Source organism: Artemia franciscana, chromosome 9, assembly GCF_032884065.1.
Source record: "Artemia franciscana chromosome 9, ASM3288406v1, whole genome shotgun sequence".
Classification (NCBI taxonomy): domain Eukaryota; kingdom Metazoa; phylum Arthropoda; class Branchiopoda; order Anostraca; family Artemiidae; genus Artemia; species Artemia franciscana.
Window position 1 is genome coordinate 16,129,391 of NC_088871.1, and position 12,581 is coordinate 16,141,971.

The 12,581-nt window shown below is 37.8% G+C and overlaps 1 protein-coding gene across 13 annotated transcripts in view; it reads right to left on the minus strand.

Annotated features, from left to right (window-relative positions):
- Positions 1-12,581, minus strand: part of LOC136031053 (collagen alpha-1(XVIII) chain-like) — a 442,617-nt gene that overhangs the window by 290,628 nt on the left and 139,408 nt on the right. For all 13 annotated transcript variants that reach the window (XM_065710278.1, XM_065710277.1, XM_065710270.1 and 10 more), the window contains one exon: positions 6,659-6,836. In XM_065710278.1, coding sequence (XP_065566350.1) covers positions 6,659-6,836 — 178 coding nt within the window. The remainder of the gene's footprint in view (positions 1-6,658; positions 6,837-12,581) is intronic.

Below are 12,581 nucleotides of genomic sequence, written 5' to 3' on the forward strand. Positions count from 1 at the left end.
TAATGTGAGGGATGAAATTACTCCCTTACTCACAACACACCCCCACAAATGGCATTCCTCAGTAAAAAGACTTACCGGTAAGACAATACTCAGAGATCTAAGGATGCTCAAAAAGGACGGTACCTTGACCTCAGCTAATGAAGTCAATTCTTTTTGCTGACATTTGTACCACATTACCATCAATCACCAAATCAGAAATTGAAACTATCATTGCTGGTGCAAAGATTGATGACGTATGTGAAGTCTCTGAATTCACTGTTTATAAGGAACTCCTAAGACTGAAAGCGAACTGTGCATCCTACCCAGGTGAGCTTCCAGTAAAGCTGTTACGCGACTTCGCCATTTTTCTTGCTAAGCCACTCTCTTCTATAATCAACCAATGTTTCCGTCAGCAAGTATTCCCTAGTGCTTAGAAAAGAGCATATGTCCGCGTTATTCCGAAAGTAAGGTGTCCAAAATCTTGTAATCAACTCCGGCCTGTATCAATATCTCCGAACCTTTTTTAAGAGGCAGAAACGTTTATTTACTGCAAACTTATGTCACAGGTCTCTGCACATCTAGACCCGTATCAGTATTGATGCTTAAGAGGCAGCAGAACAACTGTTTATTTAGTACAGATGTACCATCTCATTGTCGAGTGGCTCGACCGAGGAAGTGCTATTGTCGACCTTCTCCTCGTAGACTACCGAAAGGCTTTTGATCTTATTCGCCATTCCATTGCTATCACAAATCTACACACCATGGGTGCGCACAAACATATTCTCTTTTTAGTGATCGATTTTTTACAAGCCCGCTATCAGTGCGTTTACAGTCTTTTACCAGGAGATACCGACTCCAAATGGGTCGAGCTTACATGCGGAGCCCCACAAGGTACGAAGCTAGTCTACTGTTTTGGGCAGTGATAAATTTCATCCTTTCCGGCTATGAAGAAAGATTTAAGTATGTAGACGACTTTTCAGTCCTACTGAAGTACATTGTTGAGAAATCTGAGGCTGTTTCCCAATTCTGTAACGAAATAACCAACAACTTTAAAGATGAATGTACTGCAAACAGCCTCCAGATCAACGAAGGAAAGACTAAAATCCTTCGCTTTAATCCCCTGAAGAGAGACTTTATGCGCCCTCCTCCTCCATATGCCAGTGAATCTTCGGCAGTAGTAGTTGGTGTTAAGTTTAGCATCTTTCAGCCTTCATGTCGATACAATTATCAAAAAGGCAAATAGTGCAATGCGGACACTTATACTAATGCGTCGATTTGGTTTCTCAGTGGCACTACTAAGGAAAGCCTATCTCACTTACATCCGACCAATTTTAAAGTATGCATGTACCGTATGGGGCCCAGAAGTCAATAGCATTGTTTACCTAAGTGACCAGCTTGAGTCAATACAAAAAAGAGCAGTCAAAGTAATATTGTGTGATGCTTTTACTGAATATAAGTTAGCATTATCCATTTTACAAATTCCCTCTCTTCAAGACCGTCGTCTCAGTTTGATCCTTGAATTTGGCCAACATCTTATCAGAAATGATAAACACAGATCGATAGTACCACCAGTTTTAGTGAAACATCGAGATACTAGGTCGAAGAACATTGACAGATTAGCAGCACCTCCTTCACGCACAAATCGTTTTTCCAACTCATTCATCCCTTTCTTTGTATCAAAGTATAACAATTGTTGATTTAATCCTATTCGTCTTCTGATTTTTTCGTCGTTTGATTTAATCCTTTTTTTGTAAGCACAAGCGCCATTTAGTTTTATGACTACGAGAGATTGTGCAAATAAAACTGATTCTGATTCTACCTCCGGTAATAAAAAAAAATTTTTTGTGTTAGCAACGCATAAACTGCCTTAAAAATTATATTCGATAAAGATTTCAGCTTGAAACCTCAAAATGGAAGAAAAAAAGCAAATGTAATTTTATGGTTTATATTGAGAAGAATTTTATTGTTTAAAGAAAGTTTACATCGTCAAAGTTTTCTGCATATTGATATTTTTTTTTGCTACAGAAGTTTGTCCTAAAAATTCCCTTATAATGCTTGAGGATTCCCATACTGCAGTTGATGGTTATGAAGTGTTTTCTAATTTTCGTTTTAAAGGGTGCAGGAGAGGCACTGCTATTTATGTGAAGAATAATTTTCAAACTAAAATACTGAGTTTATTCCCTTATGTTGATGTTTATCCATAGGCGGAATGAGTAGCTGTTGAGGGTCAGGTCCCTGAAGAGACATTAATTGCTGGAAACATTTATCAAAGCCCCTCTACACCTAATGCTAATGATTCACACCAAGTCGTGGCTGATCTTTTGAGTAAAATAGCTTCATCTAATTCAAATCCTGTTTTCATCACTGGTGACTTTAATATGCCAGATGTGATATGGTTTGACGGCTACGGTTTCACAACTCCAAACAACCCTGCCCAAAACACTGTGAATTCTGTAGCAAATCTCGCCCTCACTCAACTGATTGATCAACCAACCCGCTATAGAGATGGTCAAAACCCAACTACACTTGACTCGGTATTTATAAATTACCTTGACACAGTCACGTGTCTCAAATATTTACCTGCAATCGGTTCTAGAGACCACAATTGTGTTATGTTTTCGGTGCTGGTTTCCACTAGGCCAAGTAATATGACAAAAAGTTCTTATACAGATTATGATAAAATCCGGGAACACTTGTCTGGAGTTGATTGGCAATCTTTGATTGTTAGTGATAATGTATATGATTCGTGGTTCAATTTTAAGTCATGCTTGCTTGCAGTTGAGAAGCAATTTACTTCCGTAACATACACAGAGAAAACGAAAACATTGTCATTTTGAAAACAACCCCAAAAAGTTTTGGAAGTATGTTTCCAGCTCTAATACCTAATAGACCTAGAATATGCCAGCTTATACGTTCAGATGCTGCTGTGCTTGATTCCCCACAGACATCGCAAATTGTTTAAATGCCCCATTTGCCACTAATTTCTGTCATTCAGTTCCAGTATCTCCTCCTCCCCCTTCCCAGAAAGGAACCTTGTCCACGAAATGCCATCTGTTGTGATTGGTGCGGAAGATGTTCTCAAGCGCCTGAATAAGTTGGATCCGCACAAGGCCCGGGGCCCCGATGGCATTCATACGCGTTTGCTGAAATAAGCTGCAGCTCTTGTTGCCACACCACTGGCTGATATTTTTAAGATGTCCATAAGGATGATGGTGGTACCAGCTGATTGAAAATCAGCCAATATAGTTTTAATTTTCAAGAAGAGAGATAAAAATAACCCTGAAAATTACCGGCCTATGAGTCTCAAATCAGTCATTTCTAAACTACTCGAAAGTATTTTCAATAACGCTATTATTAACCACATAGAAAAAATTGCTTACTGTCGAAGTCTTAACATAGTTTCAGAAGGAATCGGTCCATTGAGACGAACCTGATCCAGTCTTATGATATAGTCACTAAACTAATTGAGGAAGATAAAGCAGCTGATGTCCTGTTACACTCGATCAAGTCAAGGCCTTCGATAAAGTAGTCCACGAATATCTTTTACACAAGCTCCATGCATATGGAGTTCATGCTGACACTGTGGAGTGGATAAGATCGTTTCTGATTAGCCGAATCCAGAAAGTTATGGTCTACTCTGATGATGGAGACCTCGTATTTTCAGAACCCGCACCAGTTATAAACGAGGTGCCCCAAGGAAGCATCCTTGGCCCCACCCTCTTTTCTATATACATATTAATGATTGTGAGGACGTTCTACAAAACCCCATCACTCTCTACGCTGATGATAGCAAACTAATTGGAATTGCTGATGGAACCCTGAAAAATGACTTGAATGGTCTCTCCTTATGGGCTTCTACTTGGATGATGGAGTTCAATCCATCAAAATGCCCTGCATTGTCCTGCACATGGGTCCCCACAACAATCAGATTTCATACTCTATGCTGGATAGATCTGGCACAAGTATCCCAGTTGAGGCTGTTTAGAGTGAACGAGAATTAGGGGTGATGGTTGACAGGAAGTTTAAATTCCATGAGCACACTATGCAACAAGTTGCTAAGGCCAACAGAGCCCTGGGACTAATTAAACAAACCATATCATCGCGTCATCCTCTGATAATAAGAAAATTATATAATGCTCTTGTAAGGCCACATTTGGAGTTTGGCTTCCCCGTTACAAATTATCAATACAAGGGAGATGTGGCAGCCCTAGAGAGCGTACAGAGAAGAGAAAATAAGCTTTGTATCCCACACCAACAGCTTCCCTACCTTGAACGTCTACGTTGCCTGAAGATACCCACATTGGCTTACCGGTGGTACAGAGGAGATACAATTGTTGTCAAGAAAATGCAGTAAAACAACATGGCTAACTCCATTTTTACTCCTTCCCTTGCCACCATGACAAGAGGCCACTCAATAAAGCTGCAACAGGAACCCTGAAAACGTAAAGAGAGGACAAATCTTTTCTCACGACGTGCTGTCCCTACTTGGAACAGTCTTTCCAATGAGACTGTCACTGATGAATCGATCAATTCTTTCAAAAATGCAATCGATTTGGAGTGGAGTAACGCGGAATGGAAGTACCATTGGAACCCCACACCCCATCACACCCACTAATTGTCTCACCTAATCAATTCAACAGCAAGATGTTCAACAGGAGGATGCAGTCCACCTTGTCTCGCTGTAAATGCGATTTAAGGTAATTTAAGGCAAGGTAATAGATTTTGCTAACCAAGCTCGTCGTTCTATGCAATCTATTCTGATAGAAACCGGGTTGTTTGTAAGCAATACGTAGCCGCATTGGCTAATGCTCTTACACGATCACGCAGTGACGCCACTACTGCAGCGCTTCTATAAACAAATGTTCAGTCTCATACAGTCCATCTATAAAGTGAATTTTCTTTTTTTTTCCTAAACCTAATTAGATGGGAAGACGTAGCCTTTTCTTCCAACAATTTGACTACATATAGACTATAAGTGGGCTTTTTTCCAGAAAAAATATGTTTTCTTAATATATTTTTTAGATTTGTAAAACAAGGATTATTAAACAAAATTTATTTAGAAAAGCCAGTAAAAAGCATGGTAAGTGAGACTAAGTGGGTTTAAACCTCTATAGTAAGTCCTTCGACAAATTCCGTCTTAAAACTATCTAGTTATTTTAACTTAAACTCTCAAGCTTAAATAAGTCTGTAAAAATAAGCTCGAAATGAAATATATTTCATCTAGAAAAATATTTATAGTCCGACAGCTTTCGTAAAATACGCCCATTTTGAATATTTGCTACGCTCGCCATCTAATGTGAAGAGAGACGTGAATTTATTTGAACAAATCGATGGCAGGATGTACCCAAAATGTTCAGGAATTTTGGTTTATTCAATTTTGGTGTATATTTCTGTAATTCAAATGACGATTTCTCTACAAGAAAAATGCATACACTTTAGACATACAGTTTAGAAACACACTGCTCACCCCCAAAAATATTATTACTTAAAAATGATCCTGTTTTTGCATGTTTTCCAAATTTTACAGTGAATTCATCATTTCTGTAGTATATTCTAAAGAAAACATACCAATAACACACAGCCCCAGTCAAAATTATTCATGGGCACCCATTAGCTGAATTTTAGGGGGAACTTACCTGGTGTAATCGGCGCTTCCAATGCTATATATTAGAAATCTAGAAATAACAATATAAGGCCGCATCATTCAGTCGGGGGGCTGGAGCCCCTCCCCCTTAATATGAGCGCCCATGACATTACGTGAACGCCTTTAAGTTTAAGTTCCTAGGCAATAAAAGTCCAAAAATTAAAATGTATATAGCCTTATTTTACCTTTGCTTTTCACGGCAACTTTGCGTTTTAGGGGCAAAAAAACTGAATTTACCTTAGTTATTGTTCACATATTTTTTGTTTGCCCTGTAAAATCATTTCAAAAACTAAACTCTTTATACATTAGTTATGTTATTTTCTTTTAGTTTAAAATTTATTTAGCGTTGTTAGCACTTTTTGATGATCAGAATCGATTCCAAATATAGATTAGAATCTGTGGATAAAATTTTTTTTGGCGCTGTTTTGCCAACAAATCGTACCCGTCAATTTCTCACCTCTGAAACGATTATCAAAACTAATTTTTAAACTGTTCTCAAAGAGCAGATCAGCAGGTTAATGTCAATACGAAGGATTAAGATGTTACTGGATATCGAATGCCTTACTGATCCTTGCTATAAGAACTGGTAAGCAAATAGTTTTTGGCAATAATTTCAGAAGCATAAAAATGTCAGATACGACCCTTATTGGTTGACAACCATTTTTAACCAAAAAATGGTAAAATTGGTAAAAGTAAATGGGAAAGATGGTAAAAATGGTAAAATTGAAAAAATACCTCTTTTTTACTAAAATTATAACTAATAATTTTAACTAAAATTTGGTATACCCTTTTCAGAACAAAGGCAGCACATGGTATTACCAACGGCACCCTAGATAATACCACAAGATAATTGAGATCGTCAAGTAGCTGTTCGGACCGTATACATTGTGGTGGTTTAAGTGGCCTAAACCATCATTAGTGGCACATGATGCCAGCATGACACCTCAATGTATTAGACAGCGTGCTAAGAAATGTCGAGAGCATGATTAGCTCCTCCAAGCAGAGCCAGAAACAGTATTGTTTGAGAAAACTTACATGAGTTGCAGTAGGATTCTGCCCAGAAGTGTAAATCAAGCTTATATTTTGGCGACCTGGACCTCCATCACTAATTTCCACTCCCAGAAGAACGACTGTATCCATGGGGTTCGCTACTCCAAATAAAAAGCCTCCACTTGGACTTTCTGGCTTGATTGTGGCAAGTATTGAAAAATCTCTGCAAAACAGAAGAAAATTGTAATTAATACAAGGAAGAAACTGAGAGGAAGAAAACTCAAGGAAATTCACGCTTTTCTACGCCGTTTTATAAAGGAAACTCTACAATAACAAAATTTCTAACTTATAATGAGTGAATGAACGAATGTATTTTATAGCCCATCAATAACACAGACTTTTCAAAAAAGTAAAACACTCCGAGGGTGGCAGACCTCTTTTGACGACAATTTTACATATAAATTATCCAGCTGTATGATCGGGTCGAGAACTCCGTAATTTTTGTTTTAGTACGGTGTTACGGGTCTATATCGGAACACTAAGAAGAAACTACGTATTACGAAAAAATAGCTTTCTTATCTGTTTCTTATCACTTTCATTCAGAATAACTGTGAACGGAGCTAAGTATGAGACATGGGGAAAAACAACAGCATTATACATTTTCGCGAGGAGCTTTTTTGTCATATTTGTTTGCAACAGCACTAAAGAAGCATAAGCAGCCCGGATTTTCTTTTCCGTTCTAGCCACCGAAAACTTTCTCTTTGAAGATATTGAATCTCCAATAGGTAGACCTAGGTAAATAAGCTCTTGAGATGGGACAACGGATGCTCCACCAAGATTCACTATAGTTGAAACCAGCTCAGACGGGCAATTAAACAGAAGAACTTGGGATTTCCCAGCGTAAAGATTCAACCCAATCTTTCTAAATTCACCTGAAATCACATTAAAACTCTCCTCTAGACTAGACACTGACGGACTTAAGTTTAGCATGTCGTCTACATAACATAATACTGACGCGTTAGTCGCTTTTACAACACACAAAATCGGTATGCTATCCTTAGCTGGCAGTGTAGCATTATTATACACCATCGGTGACGTAATTGCGCCCTGTTTAATACCTATATACACAGGAATATCAACCGGGACGATTGACCCCTGAATTTTTAGGCGCACCTTTAGGTAGGGTTGCAGGTGATTTAGGACAAAATCAATTGCGACTTTACGCCTAATCAGCTCCAACATCACCTATGAATGAATCAATGAACCAAATGCATTAGTAATATCCTATGCACTAACAACCAAAATTTCTCCTTTCCCAACAGAATCTACCAATGCCGAAAAAAGGGATCTCAGTGCCTGGAAGCCCCCAAGCCCCCACTGAAAACCGAAAAGGAAGGGAGGCATTTTACAAATCCTCTAAACATCATGAATAATCAACAGCTAAAAAATTTTTGATAATACGGTCGATACCGTAATGGACGATACGAATTACAAGTAAAAATTGATTTACCGTTTTTTAAATTGGTGGAATTAACCCAATACAAAGATTATCAGGTACAACCCCCAAACAAAATATCATCTGAAATAACAAAGCAAAATGCCCACATAACAAGGCACTACCCAATTCCAAATGTCGCGCACAAAGCCCATCGCATCCAGACGATGATTTTTTCTTCAGTTTTCTTACTATATCTTCAATCATGCCAGATGAGACAGCAACCCTGCCCGTTTTCGGCTTTGGCTGTAAAATACTTTCAATCTCTTAGTCAAATTCAACTTGAGCATTACTATCAGGGCACTGTAATTGCTCAGAAAAACTCCTGTACACTCAGGTACAGGAATAACTCCAGAGCTCGGAACACCAGAAGGACTAGGACGTAGCTTCCATATCAAATTGGGATTTTCAGCGATTTTGTTAGCTCTATTAATTTTCACCTCTGCCATGTGCAGACTTAGTTCACGGTAGAATTTGCGCTTGCAAAATATACGAACCGAATTCACAGCGTTGGATCTCGGTCTGCCACACTCGTTCCAGATTCTCAGCCAAAACTTCAAGTCAGAGCACGCTTTTTGAAAGTAAAGAGTCAGAAGATTAAACCGAGTTTTTCAGTTTTTACTCTAATACTGTTAATGCCACAGACTCTGCACATTTCAAAGCATGAATAATCTCTGCACAATAGATATTTAACTGAAGAAGGATTTCTGGCTCGCTACAACTTGAATTTACCTGGAGGAGGTTGAATGGTACTCTTATCTTATCAAGGATCTCGTCACTAACTGGCTGAAACAGCGAGGGATCCGTTTTTTCCCACATTTTTCGGTTTCGCCATTTATGATCACGTTGAACATTGGGACCCTGGATAGGAACAGCTACGGAAAAGGGCGAGTGGTCGCTATAAAAACCTTCCGAATTAACTTTCACTTCATAATCAGCGCTGCCGGAATATAGCACGTGATCTAAGTTCGTCACAGTATTACTAGTAGAAATGTACAAATACGGTTTGTCTTTTTGCAGCAGGGAAGAAGATTCTAGTAACATACTTTTGATGAGTTGCGGGCGAGAACACTTTTCATCCGCCAAATTACAGTTAAAGTCCCAAATTATTAGACAGCGAGACTTTTTCCGAGCGGACTGCTTGACACACATGGCGAGAAGTCGAAATGGAGTATGAAACCTTCTTAAGGAAGACTGATCTCCGTAATTTGTATGCAAATAAACGTTAATCACGACAAGATCACTCATCTGAATACTAATAAAGCAATCCGCACTCTTTACAATTGTGGCTGGGCGTTTGCAGATAATCGCTATACCTCCAGAAGGGCGGCCGCACACTTTTCGTAGGATATCTGGGGAACTGAATAATAGCCCATTCAACACATTCAGAAAAATAAGCTTGTCTGGGTATAAAAAATGTTCTTGTAGACACAAAACATCCGATTTCCTTAACATCTCTTCTAGTAACGGTAGTTTCTCTGACACTTTACCATTTAAGTTTCACGAATAAATCGAGACCTCAGTTTCACCGGTCATCACGAGCTAATGATCTTCGTTCGCTGTATTTTCTATGTTCAGGGCAATCTGATTTACACACGGTACATCTCATTCTCTTTTGACTGGGAGAAGCCTTCGGACTATCATGCCCCTCCTCCCCAAAATGGGAGCAAACTTTAGAGTTTGGACAATTTTTTTCCAGGTGACCATCAGCTTGTTGGCATTGATAGCATCTACGCGGAAGAACACGATATAATTCGATTGGGAGCCTTTCGTACTCCAGCTTAGGGGATTTGTTAAAGCACAGTGTAAGTCTGCGTCCGAAGGAAAACAAGGCTTAAAAGCTCGACTTATCCAGCAGCGTTCGGCTTTCTGACAATTCTTCACTAAATCAGTGAGCGAGGCTTCGAACTCCACGGGAAGACGTTTAATAATGCCCAAAAATATTTTGGCCTTCACCTTGACTGACATATTCGCGTCAATGTTTTTCAGCAAACCTGCAATCTTTTCAGATTTATTTGAGCACTTAACTAGGACACGAAGCTCACACTTTCCTTGGCGGATCTCAATATCACTGGATTGTTCCAGACCAACGGCCGATTAGGTTACATTTTTACGTGTTTCGTGAGATGATAATGGTTTCGGTGGATTCTTCTCATTAATAGAAAGGGATGGGATTGGCTGAGAAGTCGCGCAATGCATAAAATTGTCCAGCTTTCGACACATTTGGTTAACCGCAGAAGTAATGCAAGCTCCAACTAACTCAGATGCCGCTGGGACTTCTCGTGGGTCATAAATAAGAAACTTTGGTAGCTGCTGCTTTTCCTTAATACACTTGTGAAGCAATTGACATTATCTTCACATGACATTATTTTCCATGACATTATCTTTATCGTTTACATGCTTGATACATCGCTCGTTTGGTACTACCTCCTCATACAACGTCTTTTTGGTGACAATAATATCATCATGACTGAAAAATTCGCAACATGATTTCACTATCTTGTCGAATTTCACTCCAACTTTCATAGATCGTTCAACAAAACTCAAAACATGACAGTGTAAGAATCTAATTGACATTTCACTGACGCAGAGCCCTGCCTCGGGGGCAAACAATATCCTTTGTCTGAGATGCGCACTCGTCAGAGATGGTTTAATAATGTTCATAGGATATCCGGTTATATATGTTTTCAGTTTGAACTCTGAAACGATACTGATAATGTGCAGAAACTTTGCTTTAAACATATTTTCTAAGTCACTTCAGCTTTATTAACGTTTTTCCACTATATTTTTATTTTATTTGATATGATATAATTATCCTATGTTAGCAGCATCAGCCGGATTTTGGACCTTTCTTGACAGCAGATGTCACTTAGGTCTATCCCATGTTAGTTTTCTTGTGCTCTCGTGTTTTAAATATTGTAATATTTTGCGCCATCTCTTTTCTTCTCGAAGAAGATTCGCAAACATATGTTAAAAAAAATCTTCAAATAAAAATAAAAAAAAACAGATTTTTGAATTATATATTCAGTTAGGACGCATAAAAACCATTAGGAGAAGGGGTTCCTTTTTAAATGGAAGGAATTATTTAGAAAATTATATATTACATTTTTTAGTCTACTTCAGTTTGCAAATATTTCAAACACAGGTATATTCGAAAAATATAACAATGATATTGAAATGATAAAAATAGAAACGAGTATTACCAACTTTGTAATTAAAATTTGCACAAATCTGGTAGAAATTGTTTGATAGAATTAGAAAATCCAAATAATGATTCTTACATGACCCCGAGTTTTTTGTGGACAACCTACAATACAGGAAATAGGAGCTAAGAAATTAGTGCCCACAAATTAGCACCGTAAAATGCTTATAGATTTGAATTGAGCGTACTAAATTACATTAGACAATTTCCATAATGATTCAATTCATCTTTGGCAAACAGAATTCCTGTATTTTGACAAATGCAAATTTAAAAGAAAGATCATCGAAGAGATCTGCAAAAGAGAGGGTCACAAAAAAATTATGAATGCACATTCAAATTATCAGCGTAGAAAATTACAGTACAAGTACTAGTAATCATTCTTGGACCAAAAACCATGATTCCCCTTGTAAGCAGGGCTTCTGAAAAAGAAAATAACCTGATCACCTGCTAAGACTCTAGCTGGTAAGTTTTTATTTACTAACTACGAAACTACAGCCATCATTACCCGCAAATTATAGGCAGTGACTTTTACAACTCTTAGTAATTTGAGCTCTGTGAAACTTTTTACATTCAAGATCAGGAATCCGATGATTACTTCATGAAGGCATTCAGAAACGATTTTCAATAGGTCCCTGGTATAATAATTTTCAAAGTAATTTACTCGATAATTATCAGTAAATTATTTGTTTCAGAACTATTTGCAGTTAGCTCTTAGATAGCCTAACACTTAACCAGTGACTGACTCCAGAGGCTTGGGAGCAGTAATATTAAGTCTTTTCCCCTCATGTTATTCAAATCGGTAGAGATAAAGCAGGAATAGAAATTCTAGCCTGAAAAGAATCATAAGAAACATATCAGCAAAATCCGTCGAGAAATCCTATATTCGGAACTGCATTGAAATGCAACAATTCGTGTTTAGAAAAAACTTGACAAGCGCTGTCAGTCAAGTCAAAACTTGACTTGTATGCCATCATACAGAAGGGTCTGTTTAGAAATACTAACAATATAATTAAATAAAAGTTTTTAAACGAAATATACTACAATACAATAATCCAATAATATTCCAACGGTTCATAATAATCCAAAGATTACAATCCAAGATCTGATAGTAAAATATATAATTTTGACAGTAAGACAAAAATCTCCTAATAAATCTATTCCAAACAAATACAAAAATAGACAATTATAATTAAAATTGAAAATTAAATAAAGAATAAGGGGAGAAAATTACTTTAATAAGACTTATAACACCAGACCTAAAGATATGACAC